The 27,565-nt window shown below is 57.2% G+C and overlaps 1 protein-coding gene across 3 annotated transcripts in view; it reads right to left on the reverse strand.

The window, feature by feature from the left end:
- Nucleotides 1–27,302, reverse strand: part of CPT1A (carnitine palmitoyltransferase 1A) — a 49,764-nt gene extending 22,462 nt beyond the window's left edge. The window contains exons 1-7 of one of the 3 annotated variants that reach the window (XM_059150018.1): nucleotides 27,163–27,302; nucleotides 11,757–11,910; nucleotides 8,978–9,117; nucleotides 5,133–5,304; nucleotides 3,515–3,616; nucleotides 929–1,066; nucleotides 471–548 (exon numbers count right to left, since the gene is read on the reverse strand). In XM_059150018.1, the coding sequence (XP_059006001.1) occupies nucleotides 471–548; nucleotides 929–1,066; nucleotides 3,515–3,616; nucleotides 5,133–5,304; nucleotides 8,978–9,117; nucleotides 11,757–11,897 (771 nt within the window). In that variant the 5' untranslated portion in view covers nucleotides 11,898–11,910; nucleotides 27,163–27,302. Of the gene's footprint in view, nucleotides 1–470; nucleotides 549–928; nucleotides 1,067–3,514; nucleotides 3,617–5,132; nucleotides 5,305–8,977; nucleotides 9,118–11,756; nucleotides 11,911–24,195; nucleotides 24,561–27,162 lie in introns of those variants that run through there. The other 2 variants (XM_059150020.1, XM_059150008.1) reach the window with 2 other exon arrangements.
- Nucleotides 27,303–27,565: the final 263 nt, after the last annotated feature.

Raw genomic sequence — 27,565 nt, forward strand, 5'->3', positions numbered from 1 at the left:
GAACAAAGCATGAGGCTGCCCCGTTATTAAAGCTAGTAAATGCCGGTGACCAGAACCCCAGCTATGAGGCTTCCAACGAGACAACGGGAAGAGCCCTCCCAGGCCATCAGTGCCGCGGAAGACAAGAACCTCCTGGCGTCCCAGGGCTGGGGGAGCCACGGCCACCTGTCGCCACGCTCTGTGGAGTGACGCAGACACAGCCCACACGTCACCGCGGCATCACAACGCAGCGGCCAGCTGTGATGACAGGCGGAGAGACCCCTGATGGCCTCGGGAGTATTTCTGTGGCCCTAATCTCTCGGCAGTGGCTCGGGGCCAACACAAAGGGATAGCCACAGGCAGCTTTCAGGCACGGCAGGCAGGGGCTGGGCCCGGGCAGAAAGCCTGAGTCAGCGGGAGCCAGGGCAGGAGCTTCCGGGGTGGCCCGCGGGCCCGTGGGGATGCCCGCTACGCCCGCCCGGGGCACTCACCATGGCATAGTAGTTGCTGTTCACCATCAGCGGCCCCCGTCCTCGCAGGTAGATGTACTCCTCCCACCAGTCGCTCACCTGCAGGGGGCCCAGGGGACAGAGCACCGGCGAGCTCAGCGGGAGCCCCACGGGCTGGCGGGGCCCCTGGGATGCAGGACAGCTCACAAGTGTGAGTGTGTATGTGCAACACGCGCCACAGCCCACGTGGGAGCCGAAGCCCAAGTGCGAGCTCAGCACACCCCTGCAGCCGGCGCCTGATTTAAACGGCACGCGCACCAGCCCACCTCCAGCGCCGGCTTCTGGCTCCCTCTAGTCACACTGAACACCTCCTCCTGCACCCCACCTCCTACGGCCCACCAAGGGGCTCCTCTCGCCTGCCCCACGCGGAGAGGCTCGGCGGGTTCGTGGCACAAACTGGCATGCGAACACATCAACGGACGGCGAGCAGGTGCACTTACGTAGTTAGTGGCCCACCAGGATTTTAACTTCAGGTACCACTGCAGTTTGGGCCCAAGGGTGACCGCAAATTCTTCTGCCAGAACCGTCATCCGTTTGAAGTCGGAATCCTTCATCAGAGGCTTCACGGACTCCAGATACTAGGGTTGACACAGAGCACACCCGCCAAGTTCAAACACAGACCCCTTATCTGTGTCTTAGGAAGAATGTAAACATCTTTACAAGATTTAAAGATCTTCCCCAAGTAGGGATGCCTGGCTGGCTCAGTCGGAGGAACACACAACTCTCGATCTCAGGGTTGTGAGTTCAAGTCCCACATTGGGAAAGGAGATTAATCAAAAATAATTTAAAAAAATTTTTTTAAATTTATTTTACACAGAGAGAGACAGCAAGAAAGGGAACACAGCAGGGGAAGTGGGAGAGGGAGAAGCAGGCTTCCCCCTGAGCAGGGAGCCCGATGCAAGGGCTAGATCCCAGGACCTGGAATCCTGATCTGAGCCAAAGGCAACCGCTTAATGACTGAGCCACCCAGGCGCCCCTAAAAATAATTTTTTTTAAAGGTTGATTTATTTATTTTAGAGAGAGAGGATGAGTAATTGGAGGGTTGCATAGAGGGAGAGAGAGAATGCCAAGCAGGCTCCACGCTCGGGGGGAGCATGATACGGGGCTTGATCTCACGATTCTGAGCCAAAACTGAGAGTCAGTCATTTAGCAGACGGAGCCACCCAGGCTCCCCTTAAAAATAAAGTCTTAAAAAAAAAAAAAAAAAGGAACAACTCCACCAAGCTGGTTTTGCAGGTCCTTAAACTAAGTTAACCAGACGGCTTTACATCAGCAGCAAAGACACAAACACACTCCTTTGTCCCTCACTGACCTTCCAGCTCTCCAGACAAGCATCCCCAGGATCCCCGGAGTGACAAGATCACGGATCGTCCAGCAAGGATGTCTCCCTCGGCTTTACCCATCATTTGGCCCTTAATGAAAGCCCTGTTCCCACCTACTCAACAGTGACTCAAGACAGGGCTGGGAAGGTATGTGGGGCGAGGCCGGGATACCAGGGCAGGAATGAGGAGCCAGAGACCGGGAAGGCCAAGCCCCGGGTCAAGGCCAGGTCTTCAGGGACAGGGCTGGGGAGGCCCCTGACTTTGACCAGCCCTGCCCTGAAGTCAGAGAGCCTAGGTGGCAGGTCACAGATAGGGAGGTGGGCTTTTGAGACCATCGTCAACAACTGCTGCCACGCACACAAGCAATCTAGAAAGTAAGGCCACCGGCTTATCAGGAAATGCATACACAGCCAAGTTTGTCTGCTATGAACACAGCTTTGGGGTGGCAGGGAGCTCTCCAGGACCCCTCCCTGAATGTTTAAAAGTAGCCGCCATTCCTGAAACAGAGCAACTGCTCAGGTTTTCAAGTTGACTCAAAGTGAGACGCACAGGAGTAGGACTGGACATCACATTCCGAAGCACGTCAAGCCGGGCGCTGGGCTCCGGCAGGCAGAGCGGCAGGTGGCTTGGCCGCCCTCCCGCGGGATGGGGCTCGTGGCCGTGGGGCCACAGGTGAGGAGGGCACAGGAGAGCAGATATGAGAGGGAACTTGAAAAGGTCAAGAGGGAGGAAATAACAAGGCTGGGATTCAAAAGCCAAGACATGTCCCACTTAGGTTTTAAAATGGGGCCACAGGACAGGCAGAAACGGCCGCCCTCGCCGGCTGCAGTGGAACGTGTGTGCTGTGGGGCTCAGCCTGGCGGGTCCTCCCACGCATGAAGCACAGGTCCCGTCAGACCCCAGGGCTGCGCGTTCCAGGCTCACACCCAGCACAACGGCAAGCAGGTCTTGAACAAAAGCATTCGCAACAGCCCGAGAGTGGAAACAACTGCAGTGTCCAGCTACAGGTGACTGCATGAATGTGGTGGGGTCCGACCGCCCAGTCGGGTATCACTCGGTCGTTAAAAGGCAAGATACACGGACAGACACTACGGCAGAGACACAGCCTCAAAACAGTCTAAGAGCCACATGTCGCGGGATTCCAGGTACTGGAAACATCCAGGAGAGGCAAACCCCCAGAGACAGAGAGCAGGCTGTGGGTGCCGAGGCTGAGGGGGGGTGAAGTGGGGCGTGATGCTGACGGGGGTGGGGTTCGGGTGATGGAAAGTTCTAGAACTAGACGGTGGTGGAGATGGCACTATGAGACTGAATTCAGTGCCACACAATGGCACCATTTAAAGTGGTTAAAACGGTCATATTCGTGTTACATAGGTATACACCGCAATTTTAAACTAGTCACGTGACATACCAAAGACTGTTGAATCGGATGCTTCCAGGAACTGTATGATACGTGAATTATATTACAATGAAGCTGTGTAAAAAAATTGTGCAGAACTATCAAATGTGATGCTTTTAAAGAGAAAAAACAGCTCACGTGTGCCGATATGTCCGAAAGGAAGAGATCTCTAACAACGGCCGGACGAGTCCACTGCTGAGACCTAACACAGCCAACGGACAACCGGCCGCCATCGGGTCAGCAACCCTAAACCCCGGACACCTGGTGGCTTGGAGGGGGCGTCCCAGGGAGCTCGAGGCCACACCTACCCTGCTCACGGTGTCCTTGACGGCTGGGACCGGCAGGCGTGGCAGCGACGTCTGGAAGCTGTACAACATGGGTTTTCGGCCCGAAAAGATCTTGACCATACTCTTAAAAAAAAAGCACGTTTGAAAAGGAGAGACCATGTTAAAGACATAGAGCCCGTTCCCGACCTGCTGACTCTTTCCCGATTATCTGTGCTTCGCGTCTCCCTCTCCGGTCCGCTCTCCACCCCGTACCTCACAGGCCTTTGCCAACAACCAGGTGACCCCACCCAAAACCACCCCAAGGCTGGCGGAAGCTTTGAGATGCCCCGGCCAGGGTGGGCCCCTGGAGGTTGCCGGCTGACTGTGCTCCCGCACTCGGGCCAAGATCCCCCCCGCACCTCTGCCAGGCTCCGGGTTTGAGGACCGGCTCCAAGCCCTGGCCAGGGGGCAGCGCAGGGGCCGAGCTGGGAGGCTGCACCTCAAGCCAACCCCAGGAGCAGCAGCTGTGGGGCCCGTCCCTCCTAGGGGACAGCGCACATGTGTCTACTCTCGGCCCTTGCTTTCACCCCAAAGGATGGAGACTTGGTGCTAACCACGGGTCATCTCTTGCTGACCAGACCTCCGGGAAATTCCCCGGGCTCGCAGGGGGCAGCGGGGGACTCAGCCAGGAATATGCCCTCTAGGGGAACGTGTTAGCACATTCTGTAGAAGGGGTCTGGGCGCCCCCGCAGAGCCCCCTGGGGACTGATTCTGCTTCTCTGGAAACCAGCCGTCTGACACCCAGAGGAGCGCGGGGAGTCTGCCTGGGGGTGAGCGAAGCCCACGGGTGTGTGTGGGCCCCAGGCGTGCGGGTGCCTCTCACAAGCAGCCCCCAGGAATGGTGGTCAGCCCGGAGGAGGAGTGGTCACTGGGGGACAGTGGGACAAGCCTCCATGCACACGGCAACCAAGGGACCCTGAGGCTGCAATGGAGCCGAGCCCGCAGAACAGCGAGGGACACCACGGAAGCCCCGCCTTGGGGCCAGTCAGAAAAGCTGCGGCACGAGTGGCGCCGCCTTCCTTCGATGGAGAACCTGGACAGCAAGCCCAGCAGGCTCCCATATGCCGCGTTCAAAACACCCCAGTGGTGTGGAAGGAAAACACTCCTCGGCCTGCAGTCACGGTGACTCAACCCCCCCCCCCCCCCCCCCGCAGCAACCAACCCCGTGTGCAAGGGGAGAAAAGTCCCCGAGGATCCCCCTTTCAAAGTAAAAGCCACCCACATAAGAGCCGGTGCTGAGCGAGACGAGCCAGACCGGGAAGGGCGAATACGGTGGCGAGGGGGTTGGCGGCTGTCGGGGGCACGGGGCTGCTCTGGCGCACTTAAGCCTCCGCTAAGATGGCACATCTGACTTACGAGCTCTCACCACAAAGGAAAGGCGGGGTGGGACACGAGGAAGCTCTGGGGGAGGGCGGGGAGCTAAGTGTGCAGCGCTGATAATGGCCGTGGCTCCCCATGTGCGTACTGACCCCCAGGCCCAACCCGCCGTGCACGCCGCTACCAGCTGGGCGGCCTGGCGCGCACCAGGCGTACCCCCAAAAAAGCACTCAGAAACCATCCACAGCAGCTGGGTGCCACGAGCACAGCGGGGATCCCTTACCATCCAGATCTTGGTGGCCCGGCTCATCTTGCCGTGCTGGGCGAACATCCAGCCGTGGTAGGACAGCAGCACCTTGAGGGAGTAGCGCATGGTGACGATGAGGGCCACCCACAGGCCCGTGCCGAAGAGGAGGCCACTGACCACGTTCTTCGTCTGGCTGGACATGCAGCTGCTGGGGAGACAACACGAGCCGAGCCCACGTTAGTGGGGCCACCCCACGCCGCCAACCGGAGCAGCCTTCCCTCCACACGAGGGGGACCGAGGGCTCCGAGTCCAAGACAGCACGCCACAACCCCTGAGTGCCAACCCGGCTCTCAAAGGCTCAGGCACTGCTCTCCCGTCCTTGGGGCAAACCAAGCGTCCTGCATCCTCGGGGGGAAACGCGCAACTTCCTCCAGCGTCTGGGGACGGGGACGGGGACAGGGGACGTGTGAGGTGGTGGGCTGTCCGCGGTGAAACCCACGGCCCGGGTCCACCGGCACGGCCCGGGTCCACCGGCACGGCCCGGGTCCACCGGCACACTGCCTTAGCTGGGTGTCCACCGCACCTCTGGGCCGTTCCCTTCCTGCCCCTCCTTCCTCCAGCATCACTTCGGATATGGCCAGGACTCACAGATGCTCCGGTCACTCGGGAAAACCAGTGCGGCTGCTTCTACCAAAAGAGCCTGATTTGGATCCAGGCGGGAAAGAAACTGATGCTACAAAATGACCATTTATTTTATAATAAAAATCAATAAAATCAAGATTTTATTGATTTGGGGCGCCTGGGTGGCTCAGTGGGTTAAAGCCTCTGCCTTCGGCTCAGGTCACGATCCCAGGGTCCTGGGATGGAGCCCCACATCGGGCTCTCTGCTCGGCAGGGAACCTGCTTCCCCCTCTCTCTCTGCCTGCCTCTCTGCCTACTTGTGATCTCTGCCTGTCAAATAAATAATAAATAAAATCTTTTTAAAAAAAGATTTTATTGATTTATTGAGAGAGAGAGCGTGAGCAGGGGTTGGGGGAGAAGGAGAGAGAGAGAGAGAATCTCAAGCAGGTCCCTGTTCAACGCAGAGCCCCATTTGGGGCTCGATCCCAGGACCTTGAGATCACAACCTGAGCTGAAATCGAGAGTCGGACACCAGCCGCAAAATGGTCATGTAAGTAATAAACTTCAAGAGAGACAATCCTTCACTTGCTAAGGAAAGAGACACGCCGTATGGGAAAGACGGGACCGTACAAAGCTCTGTGGTCTTGTTTTTCGTTCCAGTTGTTTTAGAAACCACAAGCTAGTTATAAAATAAAAGGGATTTAAACACCAAATGTTGGCAAAATAGGGAACCTTCAGGCACCGCTGGGGCAGCCGGCATGGAGAACAAGATAGAGCTTCCTCAAAAAAACTAAAAACAGAACTGCCCTATGATCCAGCAACTCTACTTCTGAGTATTTATCGGAAATCAGTCTCTCTCTTCTTTTTTTTGAAAATTGATTTGTTTAATTTATTTGACAGAGAGAGATCACAAGTAGGCAGAGAGGCAGGCAGGATTCGGGGGAAGCAGGTTCCCTGCTGAGTAGAGAGCCCAATGCGGGACTCGATCCCAGGACCCTGAGGTCATGACCTGAGCCGAAGGCAGAGGCTTTACCCCACTGAGCCACCCAGGTGCCCCAGGAAATCAGTCCCTTGAAAACACACCTGCATCCCCAAGTCCATCTGGCAACGTCCACAACAGCTGAGACACGAAAACCACCTACGTGCCCACTGATGGGCGCACGGACTAAAGGGCATTACACCAAGCGAAGTAAGTCTGACGGAGACAGACGGATCCTGTAGGATCTCACTTATATGTCGAATCTGAAACAAAAATCTAAATTCCTAGATCCAGAGAGTGGGGGATGGGCAAAACGAGGCAGGTGGTCCAAAGGCACAAACTTCCAGGCCCGGCCGGCTGGCTCCGTTAGGACTGTGCGCGACACTTGATCTCAGGGCTGTGAGTTCACGCCCCAGGGTGATTACTGAAAACATAAAATCTTGAGAAAAATAAAAGGGTATAAACTTCCCATTATAAGACCAAAAAAAAAAAGATTTAGGGATCATGCTAACTATAGTTAGCAATAACATAATGCATATTTAAAACTGCTAGGAGAGGGGCGCCTGGGTGGCTCAGTGGGTTAAGCCGCTGCCTTCGGCTCAGGTCATGGTCTCAGGGTCCTGGGATCGAGCCCCACATCGGGCTCTCTGCTCAGCAGGGAGCCTGCTTCCTCCTCTCTCTCTGCCTGCCTCTGCCTGCTTGTGATCTCCGTCTGTCAAATAAATAAATAAAATCTTTAAAAAATAAATAAATAAATAAAACTGCTAGGAGAGGAGATCCTAAAAGTTCTCATCACAAGAAAAATAAATCTGTATGTACATGTGGTGACATCACTTAATTACTTGTGGTAATCAGTGTGAGCTCCGTACATCTACCAGATCACTATGTTATATGCCTAAAACTAATATAATGTGGTATGTCAATTACAGCTCGTTTTTAAAAATTATTTTGGCGTGCTTCAAATTATGAAAACGACCAACAGACGTAGCCTAGAGATACCTCCCATATTTAAAAACCACCAAGTTAATACCTTCCGATAGTTAAGTAACACTGAAACAAATGGTCTTCAAAGTAAAATACTTTTGCTCCAGAACTTACTTGTCAAATCCCGTGTTGTGACTTTTTTTGGTAATAGACACATGGGCGCATCAATGAACAGTATTAGCACAAAAAAGAAAAAAGAAAAAGAAAAAGAAAAAGCTTTCTTTTAAAGAACACGTTCCTTCTGAGGCTGCAGAGCCTGGACGGACGCAGAGCAAACCCAGCCAAGTACGTCTGCATTCGTGAAAACAGCCACCTGGGGCAGTCGGCAGGTGCTCTCCAGAGAGACGGTTCCAGAATGACCCTTGAGCCTGGGAAGACGCTGACCCCTAACCTGGTCTTTCTAAATTTGGGCCAGGCATGGCCCAGTTCACCTCAGTTGGTTTAGAGGGACAAAGAAACAAATCGTATAAAGACCCAGATTATAAAGGGCTTTAAATAGCCAATACTTCTAAGCATAATCCAGGGCTAAGAGCCCATGGTGGACAGTAAATTAAAACTGTGTTAGATGCACCAGAGTCTGAAAAGCACGCAGAAACACCACGACCGAACGCACGGCCACCCAGCTGTCTGCGGGGCTCACAAGAACAGGAGGAGCAGGGTTTCCCCGGAGTGTCAGGGTCCCTGCCTCGGCCTCCCTGGCCTCCAGGCAGAGCAGGGAATCTGGCAGGGGTCCAGCCCAGACACGCTTCCCCTACAATGATGGAATTTTTATTCGAGGCCTTGCAGACGCTCATAAAGCCACAAGCCAGTGCTCTCAAGGCAGCATGGAGGCCACGAGCAACTCAGCCGGACTGGAAATTCTCAGGAGCACAGGGGTTCCCACTGGGGTTCTCAGCCACTCTGACAGGGAGCTAAGGGGCTGAGGTCCCCCAGAGCAGTCAGTTCTCAGGGTCACAGACGCCAGTGCAAAGAGCTGATCATGTCCAGGACCAGCTCCTAGAGCAGAAATTCCTTTTGAGGATTCCCGAGCCAGGCAAAGTGCACTGACCACAACCGTGGGTCCTGACACGACGTCCCAGAGCAGCCAGGACCAAGGCCATCTTCGGAGAAAGGGCCAGGAGGGACCCCAAACTCCCTGAGGGCCTTATACACAGAAGAAAGCCTACAGGAGAACAGCCAAGCAAGCTTCAAATGGAATCAGCACAGTAACGGTCCTTATATTTGAAAAGACATAAAAATACCAGCAACAAAAATCGCTAAATTCCTAGACAATTGGAGATTTGAAAAGAGTACTTACGTCGTGTCCAGGGTCCGATTGATTTTTGCAATTATCCCCAGCGAGGGGTCGACCTTGACATACATGGTTGACATCACCCCCACCACCACGATAAGCCAGCTGGAGGGGCTCGCCGGATACACACCAGTGATGATGCCATTCTAGAAACAGAACACGGACTGTGAGTACTGTCCCACCCATGAAGTCCTCGGGCCCTGGTGATGGGGGCAGTGGCATGACGGCAGTGGCTGGGAGGCCTTTGTAGCTCACCATGACTAAGTGACCACTGTAGAAGGTCTTCCCCACAGCCTCCAGCCCCTTCTCTTCCTCTACTTCTGAGCCAAATCCCTCCCTGAAGCAGATACCCTGAGAGTGACCCCAGGACATTTGAATCATCTGATGTATGAGTTTAACATAGATTCCTGAGCTCCACCCAGACTAATTCATGACACCTTTGAGTTAAGGATGTCACTAAACCAACCATGAAGTCCTCTCCCCAGTCAGCTACACTTGGGATGCCCCAAGACCCCCAGCCTCCAAATACCCCTCCTGCCACTCCTGAATCAAGAGGCTTCTCAACACCCAAGTATTTTCAGGAGACCGCTCTCCACATTAAGAATTTGCTGTTTGGGGGTGCTTGGATGCCTCAGTGGGTTAAGCTTCTGCCTTCGGCTCAGGTCATGATCTCAGGGTTCTGGGATCGAGCCCCACATCAGGCTCTCTGCTCAGCGGAAAGCCTGCTTCCCCCTCTCTCTGCCTCCTGCTCTGCCTACTTTTGATCTCTCTCTGTCAAGTAAATAAATAAAATCTTTTAAAAAAGAAAAAAAAAAAGAATTTGCTGTACGATCCCTCAGCCAAACCCCCCTACTTCCCAACCCTAAAAACCACAAAGAAGTGGCAGGAGCAGAAGGCAGACATGAAACAAAATTCTGGAACCCAGGTGAGCCTTGGGGCTCCTTATTCTCTTCATTTCTGTGTTTTAAAACCTCTAATTTAAAAAAATTCTTTTTTTAAAAAAAGATTTTTATTTATTTGAGAGAGAGAGAGCATGAGAAGGGGGAGGGTCCGAGGCAGAAGCAGGGATGCTGAGCAGGGAACCCAATGACGGACTCGATCCTAGGACTCCAGGACCATGATCTGAGCCAAAGGCAGTCGCTTAATCGACTGAGCCACCCAGGCACCCCCCCAAAATATATCTTACTAAAGCCGTCTTAACAAGCAATCAATTTGACCAAGACAATGGATTTTAAAACTCTCAAAGTTTATTTGAATTCTTTTAGGAGCTACGGGGACCCTCACGTGTCATTTCCCTGGATTTCCTATTGCCTAGAAGTGTAAGAAAGACATCTTCTAAAAAGTCGGAGTTCTCCTGGTTTCTCTGATAGACACATACACCTACTCTGTGACGTTACATTAAAGTGGAGGCAGGAAGGGCCCAGATAAAAGGTCTCCCGCTCCCCCCAGCCTCCCCCTGCAGCCGCTCTGAGCTATGAGCCACGCAGTGCTCTGTAACCACTCGGTCAGGCGTGGCTGTGAACGGTTTATCTTTTCTCTTCCAGCCTACTGGTCTTGCCCCCTCAGCCTACCAACGGATTTTTTTCTTTTTAAAGGAAAGTTGCTAAGAGTGTAGATTTAAAAAAAAAATTTTTTTAAAGATTTTATTTATGTATTTGATAGAGATAGAGATCACAAGCAGGCAGAGAGGCAGGCAGAGAGGGAAGGGGAAGCAGGTTCCCTGCTGAGCAGAGAGCCCGATGCGGGGCTCGATCCCAGGACCCAAGGATCATGACCTGAGCCTAAGGCAGAGGCTTTAACCCACTGAGCCACCCAGGCACCCCACAACGACAACATCTTTAAATGAGCATTTCCAGTGGCTTACAGGGATTGACGCCACAGCTCTGTACCCAAGTCTCCCTTTTCCGGGATCGGAGGGTAAAAAGGATTTGCTCTGGGCAAGGTCAGGTGGCAATGCGGGCTTCCTCCTGTAGGTGGCGACTCCTCCACCGCGGGGGCCGCTGTGGGGGCCACCAGCTGCGCGGGCAGCGCCTGTCCAGCCGGCCGGTTGCCCAGGGCCTGTCCCCCTTCTCTGACTCACTGTTCCCACCTATTCTGGCTCCTCCTCGTAGCCACGAGGAAACTGGAGAACAATTGTAGTTTGCTGTTTTCCTCATTCCCCGGGCAGGTAACGCTGAACTCTCTCCCCCACTGAATTCCTTCTAAACCCGCCTCTTCCTCCTTCTGCGATTTTCGAAGTCAATTCAACTACGAACAAGTGGAAGAAACGAGAATCGTGCTTGATTAAAAACTGTAGAAACAGCCTTTCAGGGAAACAGAACTGAGAACTGAGAACAGGGGAAAGACTTTTCAGTCTTTCAGGGAAATAGAACTGAGAACAGGGGAAGTTGCCTCTGCTTGGATGGACGCCGGGATTTCGCCATCCGGCCGTGTTATCAGCGAGGCACCTGTTAGATAAGGTCCCGCCTTCCCTCGGCTGGGAGATCGTCCTCTTTCTAGAAGGCGTCAAGAGTTCTGGACCCAGAGTCATGGGTTCTAGTCCTTCCTGCGCTTCTCTGAGCAGGTCACTTGCCCTTTCTGTGCCCTCACTCACCCCCAGAGCATGCCGACGCCCCGGCCCGCCTTACAGCACTTCTTCCAGAACTCGGGCCGCGGGCATGTAAGCGGAAGCGTGTCCTAAGTGCCCTGGGAGTATCGCCCGCAGGACCGGCTCTCCGAAACACGCCCACCGCGCCAGCGCCTGCCCCCGTGAGCCCCGCACAGACTGAGACAAGCGCTGGCCCACCTTGAACCTGATGAACTTCTTCTTCCAGGAATGCAGTCCGGACAGATAGATCTGCTTGAGGGCTTCGTGGCTCAGCCGCAGGTCGATCCCGTCCGGGGTGACCGTGAACTGGAAGGCCACGGCTTGGTGGGCTTCTGCCATCTTCGGCAACGTCCTGGGAGGAAGAGGAGGGGCGGAGAGTGTGACGGGGCCGGCACATGACGGGACACTAGGAAACCCCTCGCCGGGACCTGAGGTTCGTCCCGCGTGACGTCTTTCCCGGCCGTTTCCCAAACCTAATGTTCCACTCACAGACCCAGGTCCGGTACGATGGGCCCCGCCGCCCCCTCCCCGTCCTGTCCAGCACTACACAGCCCACTGTCGCCTCTGCTGGGAGGCCGGGGGTGGCCAGCAGAGTCCAGGAGTGGAACCCCCCCCCACCGCCACCACAGGGCTCCAGGCCCCAGGCCCACGCAAACCCCCATGCCCGGCCCCAGCCGTCCTACCGAACGATCCCCCCAGGACAGCAACCCTGGCCACACCCAGCCGACGCTGGGAGCTGGTGGCCATTTCACTGGTGGCCAATCTCATCCCCACCCACCAGCCATCTGGAGGCTGGCGCAGAAGAAACCCAGAGGGTCCCCAGATGAGTCCACGATGGCTCTGAGCCCCTTATCTCCAGGCAGGAGCACTGGGGCGCGTGTGGGGCTCTCTGGACACCATCTCAGGCACCACAAGACTCCATGGAAAGGAGACGCGTGGAATCCTCAGGAATAGGTGTTTAAGGGTGTCTCCGGACGGAGCCAAGTTCCCTTCCTCCTCCTCCTCCTCGGAGGCTGTGACGGACTTGGGTCAACATCCCATAGGGTGGAACCTTAACTAGGGGGGCATTAACCCCCTGTAAGCAGGCCCACTTGGGCTACCTGTCCCGCCCCAACGACTAGAAACGCGTTTCCTTTCAACAGCTTCAGAGCCGGGTCTATCCCCGTGCCCCTCCTCAGGGCTCCCGTCTTCTTCCTTGGGGACTCCCGAACACCTCATGGCCTCCCTCCCGCGAAGCCGGCCCCTCTGCCACCTTCTGGAGCCGTGGGACCGAGCCGTCTCTTGCTAAACTGTGCCGGAGCGACCCACCATTCGAAGGAAGCGAGCAGAGTGGGTGGAAGCTTCCAAGAACCCTAACAAAAGTCCACCATCGTGTGTGTGTTTTCTGATCTCCAGCTATGCCTCCCGTTCTCACCTGCCGACGCCTGCTGGGCGCGGGCGGAGGACCCCCCCCACACACCAGCAGGTGCCGCGCGGTCAGACATGCCCAGTAAAAAAGCCAAACTTGCTTCGGCCATTGGAACAAACGCCCCATCAGAGCCCCGACGGGCACACAGCCTACATTCATTTGCTCCTTCCGCAAGCGAAAGCTCAGAGGCAGCCGGGGAGGCTGCTGGGTTTTACACCAAAGGTAAAGGAGAAATGTCCAAGGGCTTTAAGTTACTATTTCTGCTCTCATCATGTCCACTCTCGGGGCGCCCGGGGGGCTCCGTCGGTGACACGTCCCGCTCTTGGTGGCGGGGCTGTGAGATCAGGCACCGGGCTCCGTGCTCAGTGGGGAGTCTGCCTGGATTCTCCCTCTCGCCTTCCCTCCTGCCCGTGCGCTCGCTCTCTCTCTCTCTCTCTCTCAAATAGATAAATCTTTAAGAAGAGAAGAGCTCTCTGGCTGCAGCACGGCTGATGGCAGGGCAGGGAAGCAAGACAGTAAGAAGCAGAGGCCGCCAGTCCTCCAGGAGACGGTGGCCCAGAGTGACATGAGTGGGGACATGAGGAGGACAAGCCACACCAGACAGGCTTTAGCAGCACCCTGGGGCTTCTGGCTAGAACCGTCCGCTCAGGGGAGCCCCTCCCCGACACAGGAGAGTCACTGCGTGGGGAGGACAGGTGGGGTGTGAGAGGGGAGAAGTGTCGTGTGGACCCACCACATCTGACGTTGTTGGGGGCAGAAGGAGAGGCTGGGGTGGGCAGCCCTGGGCAGCGTCTGCACACAAACCTAGGAATCCACTTTGATCATTACGAAGGGAAGAAGCAAGTCAGCCAAACCGCAATCCGCTGGGAATAACCTCAGCTGAACGGGACCAGCAGTGTGTCCCCGGTGACCCAGGTGTGACTCCGCAGACGTGGGGCCCGTCGCTGTAGCCCGGCCAGTGTCGCGGAAATGGATCCCAAGCCTGAAAGCAGCGAGACCTCCAAGCAAATGCCTCCTGCGGAGAGTTCAGGATGTGGAAGAGGGCACCCCAACAGCTCTGAATCCTTTTCTCGAAAAGCTACCCAAGTGGCTCAAGGATCATGCCGGGGCCTCTAGGTCCACCCTGGACCCCTCTCCACATGCTGTAGGAGCTGGGCATCACAGGGATGATTCTGCCGAAGAGGAAGCCGAGCAAAGTTACGGACTGGCCACCCTTTTGATGGTCCGTAAGATCTTGCAAGGGCTTTATATGAACACGAGGGATTATTAGCGGCAGGAGAGAGAACTTAAACAGAGCGTCTGCAGCGATTCGATCCGAAGGCACGGGTCCGGTACTTGCTCACGGGTCCAGTACTCGCTCACGGATCTACACTCTGCTGGGGACCGTGGGCGGGCGGGGGATGTGTAGCCTCCCTTCCGGGAGTCAGTGGCCTTATCAGAACCCTGACTTTACTAAGGATTTGCTCGTTTGGATTGGTTCACAGTAAAAACCAAAGATAAGAGTCCTAGATGGACAATCTTCCTCTAGTTCTGCAGTAGGCAAGCCACTGCCCTGCGCCAGCCTCCGCTTCGAGCCATCGCGGTCACTAGTGAACCGGCTGACAAAGGTTTGAAAAACTCCCCCTGCAAATCTAGCAGAGGGAAAATCCCATCCCTTTCCCAGCATCCACAGCCCACGTTTAAAAACATTAGTGGTTATAGGGGCACCTGGATGGCTCAGCCGGTTAAGCATCTGACACTTGATCTCAGCGGGGGTCTAGATCTCAGGGTCACACCTTCACGCCCCACGCCAGGCTCCGTGCTGGGCATGGAGCCTACTTAAAAAAAAAAAGAAACAATCTATGCTTATGATGAGCCCTCCTGTAGCCGTTGGAGAAATGCAAATCAAAACCAAGGCCAAATGCCACCACTAGCCCACCAGGACGGCCAGAACCCATGAGACTGAGAGTAACAGGTGCTGGCGAGGCCGCGGAGAACCCGGAACCCCCACGCACCATGGGTGGGGATGTGCGATGGGCCGGCCACGCTGGAGACTGGTCTGGCAGTTTCTCAAATGGTTCTGTTAGCACACAGCCCTGCGCTTCCACTCCCGGCTGCCCAACACGTATCCGCTCAAAATCCCACATGCAGAGGTCCATGAGATGCCATGACACACAATAGCCAAAACACAGACAGCCAAAACATCCTTCCCCTGACGAGCAGCTGATAAAACGTAACAATCCACCGGACAGAGCAACAGAGTGTTCTTTGACTGTAACTAAGGAACAAAGCATGTCACAGGAGACTTGAGCCTCAAGAACCTTCTAGTACGGACAGGCCGCCTGCTGCACGCGTCCATGTACACGGAGTGTCCAGAACAGGGGGGCTGGGGCCCACAGGGCAGGGAGGGGTGTGGGCACCGTGATGGACAGATGGCTGAGGGGAGGGATGGCTTCTTTCCTGACCACAGTGCTGGGTGCCCGTCTGAGAACAGACTCACGACCTCGCATGCGTGCACTTAAGATGGGCGTCGGATGGCCCGGTAAGTCGCATCGCCATAAGAGCTGTTACTGAAAAAGAAAGCTGCCTCCTGAAACTGAAGTATTGTCTATTGAACAGTAACACACCTTAACCTTCTCTCTGCAAATACATAAGGCAGTTGGGCGGGGCCGCCGGTGTCCCGCGCAGTGAGGACTCCCTGCTCCCAGCCACCGTCAGCTCGCGGCATCCGAGGAAGACGTTAAAAATTTTTAGGGGGTGTAGGATATGGTGGTTATCTGCTAAAAGACCTGCACATAAAGGGGCGCCTGGGTGGCTCAGTCGGTTGGGTGTCTGCCTTCGGCTCAGGTCATGACCCCAGGGTCTTGGGATCGAGCCCCGTGTCGTGTCGGGCTCCCTGCTCAGCGGGAGTCTGCTTCTCCCTCTCCCTCTGCCCGCCCCCTGCTCGTGGTCTCTCTCACTCACTCGCTCTGTCTCGCTCGCTCAGTCTCTCTCAAATAAGTAAATAAAATATTTAATAAAAAAAAGAGCCACCATCTTTTAGCAATGCACACCGAAATACGTATCAACACAATTTCATTCTTCGTCCCGTGCAGGGTCTGCTTCCAAACCCCTGGGTGTGGAGGGACAGAGGCACGGACTGGCCATGCGTGGGAACTGGTGAAGTCGGGCAGTGGCCATATGGGGGAGGGTTGTCTGTTAGGCTGGTCTCTTTTCTTCTGTAGGTTTGTGATCCTCTCATAATCATTTCTTTCTAACATTTTTTATTCATTTGCAGGCAGAGAAGAAGGCAGAGAAGGGGGGGGGGAGCAGGCTCCCTGCTGAGCAGAGAGCCCGCTACGGGGCTTGATTCCAGGACCCTGGGATCATGACCTGAGCCGAAGGCAGAGGCTTAAACCACTGAGCCACCCAGGTACCCCCCTCATAATCATTTCTTAAAATATGTTGAACAAAATAAAACAGCTGTCCGCTGTAGCTCAGTGCTCCATCCGACACTCGGAGACTCACTTCCAAAGCTTCCAGACCCTTCCAGGGCTTGGCAGTGGCCGCCTTTCTGGGCACATCTGCCCCCGGCGAGCCCCACAAGCCACAAGCCAGCCCCCACAGAGCAAGGGGAGGCCCCGGGCCCCACGCCCGGAGACCAAGTGAAATCAGGAGAGGGGTCCGTTTCCAGGGCCGCTGCCTGCCCACCAGCCTGCCCTTGCATTCCTCGGCATCCGCCACACGGAAGCGTCTACCCGACCCACCCAATGACACCCAGAAAAGCAACAGCAGAGCCTCTCTGTCGGATCACAGCACCGCTGACCTACCGCACCCTGGCGGGACGCACCCTGGCGGGACGGGCGGCCTCAGCCCCGGATGCTGGGCACGCCCTCCCCTTGCACCCAGGTGGGTGTGGGTGCAGCCTGCCACCTGGGCCACCTCCCCCACCTCCGAGTCTCCCCAAAAGGCCAGCCAGAGGAACTGATGAAGACACAGTGACCGTCGCTGCCCTCAGGTTGACCTCGCAGAGGCTGGGGGAGGAGAGAAGCCACCTGCCCTGGGGGGAGGGAGGGAAGCCATTCATTCAGGCCAGACAACCAGGAATGAGGAGGACCTCAAAAGAGCCCCCGGGGAACCTTACTGGACTACAGAGCCGGGCTGTTTCTGTCCCACAAGTTCTAAATCCTAAGAGGGTCGGGCACACAGCTAAGTACAGAACCGCCGCTGTGGACAGGCCACGCGGACTGGACGCTGCCTGGTCTCCAGCTCTCTGTGTCCGGGTGGAGTCCCTGGCCAGGCCCGGCTGTCCCGCCATTCTGTCAGCGCCGCTGGGAAACCCAGCGCCCTGAGGACGAAGAGGAAGGGCCCTGGGCCAGCTGGCAGGCCGGGCCTGCGTCTGGATGCAGGCCGCTTACACGGGACGGCCTCTTCTCTGTAACCCTTCAACCTTGCAGGACACAGCGAAGGCCATGGCACAGCAGTGCCCTGGGGGGGGGGGGGGGCCCTGGCGAGCAGGCAGCACCCCCCCCCCTGCCTCCTGGGGCTGTCAGGGGGCTCGGCCACGTCCCACCTGACACCTGCGGGGCAGAGCTGAGCCGTTAGTCTCTGTTCTCCTCCTCCTGGATAAGGTGGCCCGGCACGGCGCGGAGAGTCTCATAGTTCCTCGGCTCCGGCCGCTCCCCCCACGCCGGGATTCTCAGGACTCTGAGCAGGGGGTCGCCAGCTCCTCTTCCAGCCCCTCTGCACCCCAGGAGTCAGCCCCCCGCCAGAGGCCCCTGCTGGGGCTTTCACCTCCACCGACACACACGGCATGCGGTGTGGCATGCGCGTCTCCACTGACACCAAAGCGAACGGACTGCTGAATCCTGCCTGCTTCACACCCCTCCCCCGCCGCGGCTTCTCCTGCTGGGACACCGCCACCAGCTGCCAGGCCCAGACACACACAGGCTGGAATGTCCTCGCTCCACGCCTCTCCCCCGTGCTGGGTGTAAGCAGCAGCAGAACCCGGTCATCTGGAAAGGTACGCTGTCCCCACACCACCCCACCCCTGCAGAGCACCCAGCTACCTAGGCGGACTGAAGCGGCTTCTCCGGGGACCAAGTGTACACGGCACCCCCGCTGGGAGCCACCTGTGCCCCGAGTTCTCAGACGGCTGCAGAGAACATGGGTAAGAGAAGCAGAGAAGACAAGGGGGAGGCAGAGGCGGCAAAGAAAACATTTGCAAGGGGAGCTTAAGTCCCCTTTCGGTCACTCATTTCTTCCCTCGAATCATCACCGAGGAGTAACTATCGCTGCATCAGAGGCTTTCGGACAAGAAATCTGAGTGGGAGGGAACAGACTGCCGGCAGAAGCACGTTCCGGGAGCACAGGCTGGCTGCTGGGGGAAGGCCCCTGGGGGACTTCTGGATGGAAGGCCACCGCTTACGCTGCACCTGCCAGTCACGCTGAGGGGTAAACTGGAAGTGGCTGGTTGAGGCAGCAAAGCCAGGACGTAGGGAAGAAGACAAAAAACCCCCCGTCTGCATGGTCTGGCAGGCCGTGAACCTGCTGCTTTTCAGGGGTCCTGCAGACATCCCCTCGGGCCGCGTCAGGTGCTGCGTGCCCCCCTGGAGTCCCGGCCGAAGGGGGCCTCCACAGATCTCCTTGCCGGCAACACCCCTGGGCGACCCACCCCCAGGCTGAGCACAGCGACCTGTGATCTTGCGACTCTAGGAATCACGAAGGCCACTACAGGGGAGAGGTTCCCCAAGGTCTGCCCCAGAAGGTTTAAGCACCTTACCCTAATCCGCTCTAGGACAGACACCAAGATCCAGCACAAGGCGCTCTGGTTCAGAGCAACGACCTATTTATCGCAAGCTTCATGCATTCACATGGCTGGTCTATTCTGTGGCTGTTCCTACGGCTTCCCAAGCCCATTCCCCGCCTTGGGCCAGCCCCACACCCCACCCCTCCCCCACCCTGACCATGACCAAAGGGCCTGCTAACTCCAGCCCAGGGCAGGGATGCCTTCTGCTCTTTTTCCATCCCCCTCCCCCGGCTTCACACCTAGCTCCAAACTCCTCTCCCGCTGGAGCCCCTGTGCCCGGAGAACGGATTTCCACCAGCTTCATCGGGTGATTCTCCCGGCCCTGGCTGGCAGGTGACTTGCAATCCATCCTTCATTGAATCTCCCAGCGGAAGTGGGGGGCGTCTCCAGGACACGACACCTTCTTCCACCCTGAATCCAGTGAGGAGCACGGACAGTCAGTCTCCAACACCAGATGCTGTGTGAAGGATCTGGAAGGGGCGACGTTACACCACCTTGTTGCATTTCAGTAAGATGAATTTTGAGGACTCTGACCAATGCCACTCACAGGATCTTTGGCCAATAAATTGGTCTGTTTTCCAGAGGAGCCTGCTTTGTCCTTCCGTTCTCCTCCTCAAACAACTCTTTTTCACCATGACTCTTTGCCAACGAGGTCAGCGGCCTGCCAGTCGGAACACCAGCCTTCCCTGAGCCGGGTCCCCTGCCCCTCCAGGAGACGACTGGCCCGGTGCCACCCCCACCCCTCGGATCCTGCCACAGGCAGCAGGCTAAGGAATGGGGTAAAAGGTTGGCATGATGCGAAGTGCTTAGCCAGCTTCTAGAACAGGCCCAGGGAAAATTCAGATGTGGAAATCACCCCCGTAATAAACAAACAATAAAACCCGCATGTGACACCCAAGTGAAATATGTAATTATGGGCAGTCCCAGGTCTTTCAAACCGGCCTTAAAACCAACAGATAAGGAGAGAGGAAGGTAGGCAGGCAGATAGACAGATAACGGCCCACAGGTGGTGTTCTGTGCTTTGAACCAGGAAGGTAAAAATACACTCCTCCTACCAAACTGTTTGGCACAGGCTGGACGAGGTGACCAAGGTGACAGGCGTCTCACCCCCGTGACCCACGTCACTCCCGCTAGAAGCCAGGGGATGCGCACTCGTTTACCAAGGAGCAGACCAGCGTGAGGGTGTCAAACACCTGCTCAAGGTCGTAGTCGGCACACCGCCGAGCTGGGGATCGGACCCGCGTCCAGCTCTAAACCCCACGTGCTCAACCCGCCGAGTTCAATGGTAGGGACTCTGGTAAAAATTCCACGCAGGAGTCCGAAAGCTACACAAATACAAAATTAGGTCACTCTCTTGTAACCGACACGATGTGACTGCAGTCAGCAATAAAACTACAGTAACTACAAACACGACGGGTGCCAATGCTAAAATTATTCACAGGCACCCGCCTCGCCACGAGAATTGCACAATTTACTCGCACGCGGGAGTGGGCCCTGCCTGCTACCAGAACCCGGGGAAGAGCGGCCCATCTCCTCTAGCAGGCGGCAGCTGCCGCGTGGGGACTGTGCTGAGGAAAGGTTCCCCACAGGAAGCAACGGCTTAGCACAGCATCAACACCAGGCAGGGTCTCCCGGAGCAGAACCTGGATCCCTCAGCCAGGGAGGAAGCTGGACGGGAGGATGCTGAGGCCACGGCCCCCGGAAGAACTCTCGGGAAGAGACACCACGGGCAGAGCCTGCAGCCAGGTCCTTCCTGGAGGACAGAGACGTTGTCCTCGACACCCTATTCTTCGGCAGTCCAGCAACCGGGGCCTGGGACAGTTCTGCCCAACCGCACAGAGCCGCTTCTGCCTCCAGGATGGCTAACGTTCCTGCCAAGTAAGGCTACCGAGGTGGCACCCACGCCAACCTCAGTGTTGTTCCCCACGGCACTTCAAGGGAAATACCTGGAAGGTTCTAGAAGCTTATCGCACAGCCCAGGGGTCTCCCCAGACCTGCATGTGGAGCAGGGCTCATGACTTTGCTCAGGTTCCTTCTTGCTCCTTTGGTATTCAGCATTCCTGCTATCGTGTTCACAGTTAGGGTGAGAAGTTAGGTACAGGCACAAATTAGCACTAATGGAAAGATACAAAAAAAAAGGCCCTCTCCACCTATATGTGGGCATATACACGCCCTAAGCTGTGTCCACACGGGATTCTCCGTAACTGTGCTCTTGTGTTTTCTCAGTAAGTGCTATACAGATACCCGTCATTTCCCGAACCTGACGGAGGCATCTTAGAACCAAGAATGTGAGACTCAAAACTCACTTGATGTCTCTGGGAAGGTTTCATGGACAAGAAAGGTACAGGAACGGTCTTTAAGGAAATGCTGTCTCTCTATATATATATTTTTTAAGATTTTGCTTATTTGAGAGAGAACACAAGCAGGGGGAGTGGGAGAGGGAGAAGCAGGCTTCCTGCTGAGCAGGGAGCCCGATGCGGGGGCTCAATCCCAGGTCCCTGGGATCATGACCTGAGCTAAAGGCAGACACTTAACGACTGAGCTACCAGGTGCCTGTGAAATGCTGTCTCTTGAATATGTGACAGAGCATTCAATATTTGCATTAATTAACTGGGCATACAGTTCATGCATTGCGGTGAACTCTATCATAACACACCATTCACGTTTATGGGGCAAATATGCTGAGTCAAGGCAGGTTATAGAGGGAATTCTGATTCATTATACTCCGTTTTACAGCTCCAGGTAAAACGCAGCTTCTGCCCACTGAGCTACTATAAAAATACAGCAAGTTCAAATTTTCTTTTTTTTTTTTTTAATTTATTTGACACAGAGAGATCACAAGTAGGCGAGAGGCAGGCAGAGAGAGAGAGAGAGGAGGAAGCAGGCTCCCCGCAGAGCAGAGAGCCCGATGCGGGGCTCCATCCCAAGACCCTGGGATCATGACCTGAGCCGAAAGCAGAGGCTTAACCCTCTGAGCCCCCCAGGCGCCCCCAGCAAGTTCAAATTTTCATGTGCTATTGCCCCACTTCAGTAAGTCAGGGCTGATCAGATAAATACTGAGAAACAGGAGCTGAGCCAGAACAAAGTATTCATGAAATGTTACTGGAGGTCACAGTTTTTTAAAACATTTTTATTTGAGAGAGAGAAAACACAGATGGGGGGGGGCAGAGGAAAAGGAGAAGCAGACTCCCCGCAAAGCCCCGACATGGCTCGATCCTAGGACCCAGGGATCAGGACCGGAGACAAAGGCAGATGCTCAACCGACCGAGCCACCCAGGAGCCCTGCCAAGGGTACATTTTTATAAAGAACATACAGGACGTCTCGGCAGGCCCATTTCCTGCACTACATGTTCAGATCTTTTTCTCCAGTTGCATACTGGAGAAACACCTGCCTCCAGCCACACCAGTGGCTGTCGTCCCACGGCCAGGAGAGACCCCTGAACCGCACCTCGCACGAGGACATCATTCCCACAAATGTTCCTAAAACCAGGGGCAGGGTGGATGGCCCATGTGTGCCCTTCACCTCTGCACCCAGAAGTGCAGCTGAACTTGTCAAGCCCCAGGGTCCAGTCCAGGGACTGCTGGGCTCAGTCGGGTCCCTAAAACCTGCCTGGGGCCACAGTATTATTTGCTAGAACCCACGACCGTTTTGTATGCTAGAACCCACGACCGGATCTTTCCTCCTGTGAGACAGAATGACGGGGTCAGAGGCACCACTGGACAGATGAGGAACTGAAAATCGAGAAACACACATGGCTGATTCAGTGTCACATCCAGCCAGCCTGCTTGGGGGCCAGGGTGGGGTTGGGGGGGTGAGGGCTTGGCCTGCACCAGGGTCTGGGGAGGAAGCCTGTTAGAGGGACGGAGCACAAGCTTGGGAGAACGCAGATCTGGATGCAAATTCCAGCTCTGCCACTTACTCAGGCCTGTGTGTGTATGAGAGAGAGACCTTGAGCAAATGTCATCACCTTATCGTAAGACTGTTTCCTGGCACATAAAGCATGCAGAATGCCCACCCCTCGTAAAGTGATGGGTCCAACGCCACATGAGGCCTTTAAGGCAGGAACACATTGTACCTTCCCAAAGGCAGTCCCATGTTCCAGGAACGTGGGTTTCCGTGGGGATCTGCCGCCTCCTTTCCACCAGACACCACCCCCCCGCACCCCGCTCACTCTCCTGGCTCCCCCCACGCCCTCCGGATCTGATACCTCCCGGAGCATCTAACTTTGGCATTCAGCTTGTAGCAGTGCTCCTGGTTCATCTCTGGGATACCTTATTGTACCTCCCATGATGCAACAGGGCACTTTTGAAAGAGCAGAAAGAAACCAAAACTCTTCATGTTAAATCTTTTTAAGGGCAGTAGAGGAGCTGACATTTAGAAAAATTAGAGACAGATGCATTATCTCATAAATGAGGAAGACTTTCATAAAAAGTAGAGTTTGGGTTCTAGCCTAAGACAATTTCTTAAAGGCAATTCTGTGTTTGCTTTTAATATAAGCATGTGTTGCTTTTCAGTGGGGCAGTGGGAGCAGGAGGGAGGAACTTCTATATTAAAGGAATTAACCCCTAGCTTGACTCCTCAGAAACTGGATATCCCCGGTCCTCATGGGACTGATTTCCCACCAGGACATCCTAACAGAGCAGAGGTGTGTGCGCTGGAGATCAAGAACCCTGAACCCCAGAGGAAGCCAGTATACTGGTGGGTGGGAGGGTGTCACTGGTCCCTTGATGTGGGAAGGAGCGAGCTTTCAGGCCTCCGCCAAGAAGCCCCCAGCCATGGTAACACCATAGAGCAAGGGTCCCGAGTAGAAGAACCCAAAGGCTTCCTTCCTCTGTTCCTCGCTTCCCTTGAACAGCCCGAAGGACCCCACCGCTGCAGCAATGCCTCCGAGAAAGGGTCTCACACCTTCTTCCCTTAGATAAAATCTGAATACCCACTTTGGCTCCCAGGAATCAGGACAAAGGTGAGTTTAAGAGCCACATGGGAAGCAAAGGTAACAGGTGGGACTTGGGGACAGTCAGAAAGAATCGAGGGTGACACTCGGGTTCCTGGGACGGGTGGGTGGACCCCCATCCTGGGACTGTGGACTCCTTTTTTACCTAAGTAACCTGGTGTCTGACAACTACTGGATAATCTCTCCCAGGGAGAGCAGCGGCCACCCTACATCCCAGCCCCAGTCCCCCACGTGCAAACACCACCAGAGCCTGGCCTACTGCAGCAGCAACATTTCTTTCAATGATTAACTTCCAAAAACATTCCTCAGCAGAAAAACAACCCAGACAACATTAAAGGTGGACATTCCGGAACACTGAGGGTCCAAATCACTTTCACACGAAAAGGTCAGTTGGCTTCCACCCAGGGTCTGCTGAGAACCCAAGGTCCTCCCAGTATTTGCAGGGGGTAAAAGGTGAAGTTCAGAAGAGGCAACAGAAAGTCTGAAATCAACAGAACATACTCTCACCTGCGTTAATTAACAGACTTTGAAAAACAAACACCCGGCCCTGTACAGCCTGGAGTCCTCCTACCGGCATCAAAAGGACTGTCAGGGCGGTGGGGTAGTTTGGGGAGCGGGGGCCGGGGCGGGGAGGCCACCTCTGCGCCTCGATGTCACTTCGGACCTGGCCTTGTGTTACTCCTCTTTTAAAACAGCCAAGTCTCCGCCGCAGAAGCCCAGGGGAGGCTCAGGGCATTCGGAAAAGAATTCCACCAGCAGCCCAACGCCGGCCCAGAGCCCCAGCCACGCAGAACCACGAGCGCTTTGGGCCGACAAAGGAAAGACCGCGCGGATCCAAGTGCAGAAGCAGCCCCGGGCCGCCGCGCGCGCGCGCTTCCGCCCCCCGCCGCCCCCGGAGCTCGGGCTGCGTCTTTAACTGCTCGCCTGGAACGCGTCCTCGAGGGCACGGCCGGCAGCTGCGGCGGGCGCGCCCCGCCCCGCCCCCACCGCGGGCGTCACGTGACGGCTGCGAAAAGTAGGGGAAAGGTTACCGCGAGCCCCGCCCCCGGCCTGGCGCGTCCCAGGCGCTCAGATCCTGTTCCACCCGCCCCGCTCGGAGAGACCTTCCGGAGCGAGCTGGCGCGCATCGCCGGCGCTGCCGGCCTCCTCCCCCGGCGACACGCAGCGCCTCTCCGTGGGCAGGCCGAGCCCCGCGCGGCCAACCCTGGGGACAGGGAAGGGCTGAGCGCGCCCGAGGCCGTCCCACGGAGGCACCGCGACACCGCGCCCCCGCGCGCCCCGAGCGTGTCCGGAAGGGACTCGCAGGGAAGCCCAAGGAAACATTAACAGTGTTTCTATGAATGAGCACGAGGGGCCGGGGTTGCATAAGCGCGGGCCCTCCCCCGGGGCTCCCTGGAGGCCCAGGCTTGACCGCCGGTTCACCACGGGTCCAGGGTCAGGCCAAGGGCGGCAGCAGCAGGGACGCCAGGTTTATTCCCTTGGCCTCGGGCTTGGGCCACTTGTTTTCAGTACAAACTCGAAAGGTTATTTCGGCCTGTGCGTGAGGCCAGTTCTGCCACTCTGATCCAAAGTGTGTGCACGCCCAAAGATGGCCCTTTTCTGGGTTTCCAACAGACGGAGTTCAGCGCGCAAGGTCAGGTCCAACCGTGCATCACCGGAAGGAAACCGGTCGTTTCTGGCTGAAGAGGAGCCCCGAGGCGCGCGGAGGCACAACCCCCCCAAACCCCGCGGTCTGAGGGCTGCATCCAGCTCGGAAGAGTCACGATGGCCCCACAGGACTTCCTACCGCGCACTGCCTCGCCTCCCGGTCTGCATTACCGTCCCCCTCCGCACGCCGCGCTTCCCCGGAGTCACCTTCAGTGCTCTGGGGAGGGGGTGTGATGCTTGCTGGCACAAAACGACCGGGGAGCTCGGCCATGTTTTAGTCACTGGGTTGGAGGTTCGGAAGAGAAGAAACGCGCCTGAATATCTGGAATGACCAGAAACCGGACGCCGGTGCCCGAAGGTGGTGTAACACGATACACGTCTCAAAAGGTTCAACGGATTTTCATTTTGCCCGGTAACTTACAAAGTTACCAGTTTCCCACAACAATCTGCCCTTAAAATAGTTTTCCAGCACAGGGAGCACGAGAGGGACCGAGAGCCTGGTGCTGAGTCCGGGGTGCCGAGGCTGTTCCGTACGGAACCCGGCCGATTCCTCGGGGCGCAGCTCGGCGTGGAAGGAGTAAGGCCGGCCCCCACCGCAGCGGAACGCACGCCAACCACCAATTTACATCACAAAGACGCTGACCCACGGCCTTTCCCAGCAAAACGAAAGGAAGTGGCCCGGCCGTAGGCTCGCGGAGGGAGTGGAGGCTAGGGGCTGCGTCCGTCGGAGCCGGGGAGCCCGGGTCGCTCCGGCGCCCTGACCGCGCCGTCCGGGCTCGCGAGCAGAGAGGTAGCCCAGGCCTGGTCACGTGACGCCCCTCCCCCAGCCCCGCGCGGCGGCTCGGGGGCCCGGCGCGACCTTGGGCGGACTGTCCGCGCCCACCTGCCCCGCACCCAGCGCCGGACCAGGGGACGGGGAGGGCGCTCGCAAGCGGAAACTCCGGCCGGGCGCCCCTACCTCGTTCCCGGCGGGCTCTCGGACCGCGCCGGGAGCCCCGCATCAAGGGCGTGTCCCGACGGCTGCAATGCGGGGGCAGCCCCGGGGAAGTGGGTGGACGGCGCACCTGGCAGTCCCGAGGCTCGAGAGTCCCTCTGGCTCCCGCCTGGGACCAGTCCGCGACCCCGGCACGGTCCCCCAGCCCCCATCCACCCCAGAGGGGGAAGGGATGCGGAGGGATCGAAAGGGGGTTGGTGGCGCCCCGCCAAGTCCGGGAGGCCGAGCATCCCCCTTGCAGCCTCAGCGACCCTTGGACGGACCCCCAGCCACAATCCATTCCGAAGACAGGGGTGGGATGAGAGGAAAAGGGAGCCGGCGTCCCTAGTAGCCCCAGGCCGAAGGCATCCTGCCAAATCCAGGGACCCAAGCATCCCTCCAGCTCCTGCACTGTGCCGGCGGGCGGGCCGACCGACCCTTGGACGTACCCTAGACCCAATCCACTCCTGGGGAGTGGGAGTCCCGAACTTGGCGCATCCTGCCAAGTCCGGAGAGCTGAGCATCCCTCCCGCTGCCGCACCAGACCCGCACGGGAGGCCCGCGAGCAGATCGGCTCCCGGGCGGACCCCACCCCCCCCCACGACCCAATCCACGGCGGAAGGTGGGGAGTTCCTGCCGCGCTCCCATTTCGGGCTCCTGACAACCCAGCCGTCCGGGGAGGGGGGTATGCTAGGGGTTCCCTCTCCGCGCCGCGGCCCGCGGCCCCCGCTCCCGCCTGGGTCCGGGCCCTGGCAGTCCCCGGCCGCCCCACCCGGGAGCCCGCCGCAGCCCGCAGGCCCGCGCCCGCTCGCCCGCCCTCCCCGCGCGCGCCGCCAGCCCCGGCCCAGCCTTACCAAGTCAGCGAGCGGAGGCGCGGCGCCGGCGGCGGAGGCTGCGGCGGACTGAGCGCGCAGCGAGCGAGAGCCGGGGGCTGGAGGGCCGCGGGCGAGGCCGAGTGCACCCGACGCCGGTCGCCGCCGATTGGCTGGAGCGTGCGGGGCCGCGGTGCGGGCGGGGCTGAGACTCCCGGCGCTGGGCGGGCGGGCGGGGGGCGGGACCCGGGCGGGGCGGGGCCTCGGCGGCTCCTAGGGGAGCCTGTCAGGTGAGGAAACTGAGGCTGCGGAGGAGCAAGCCACCTCCGCCCCCTGCCAATACGGGGCCCCGGGCGAGATTCCTCACCCTGGAGACTCTGTTTTCTCATCTGAAAAATGGGCCAACTCATGTGGGCCAAGCCCATAAAAGCGCTCAGCACCGTGT

Source organism: Mustela lutreola, chromosome 1 (assembly GCF_030435805.1).
Source record: "Mustela lutreola isolate mMusLut2 chromosome 1, mMusLut2.pri, whole genome shotgun sequence".
NCBI classification, from domain to species: Eukaryota; Metazoa; Chordata; class Mammalia; order Carnivora; family Mustelidae; genus Mustela; species Mustela lutreola.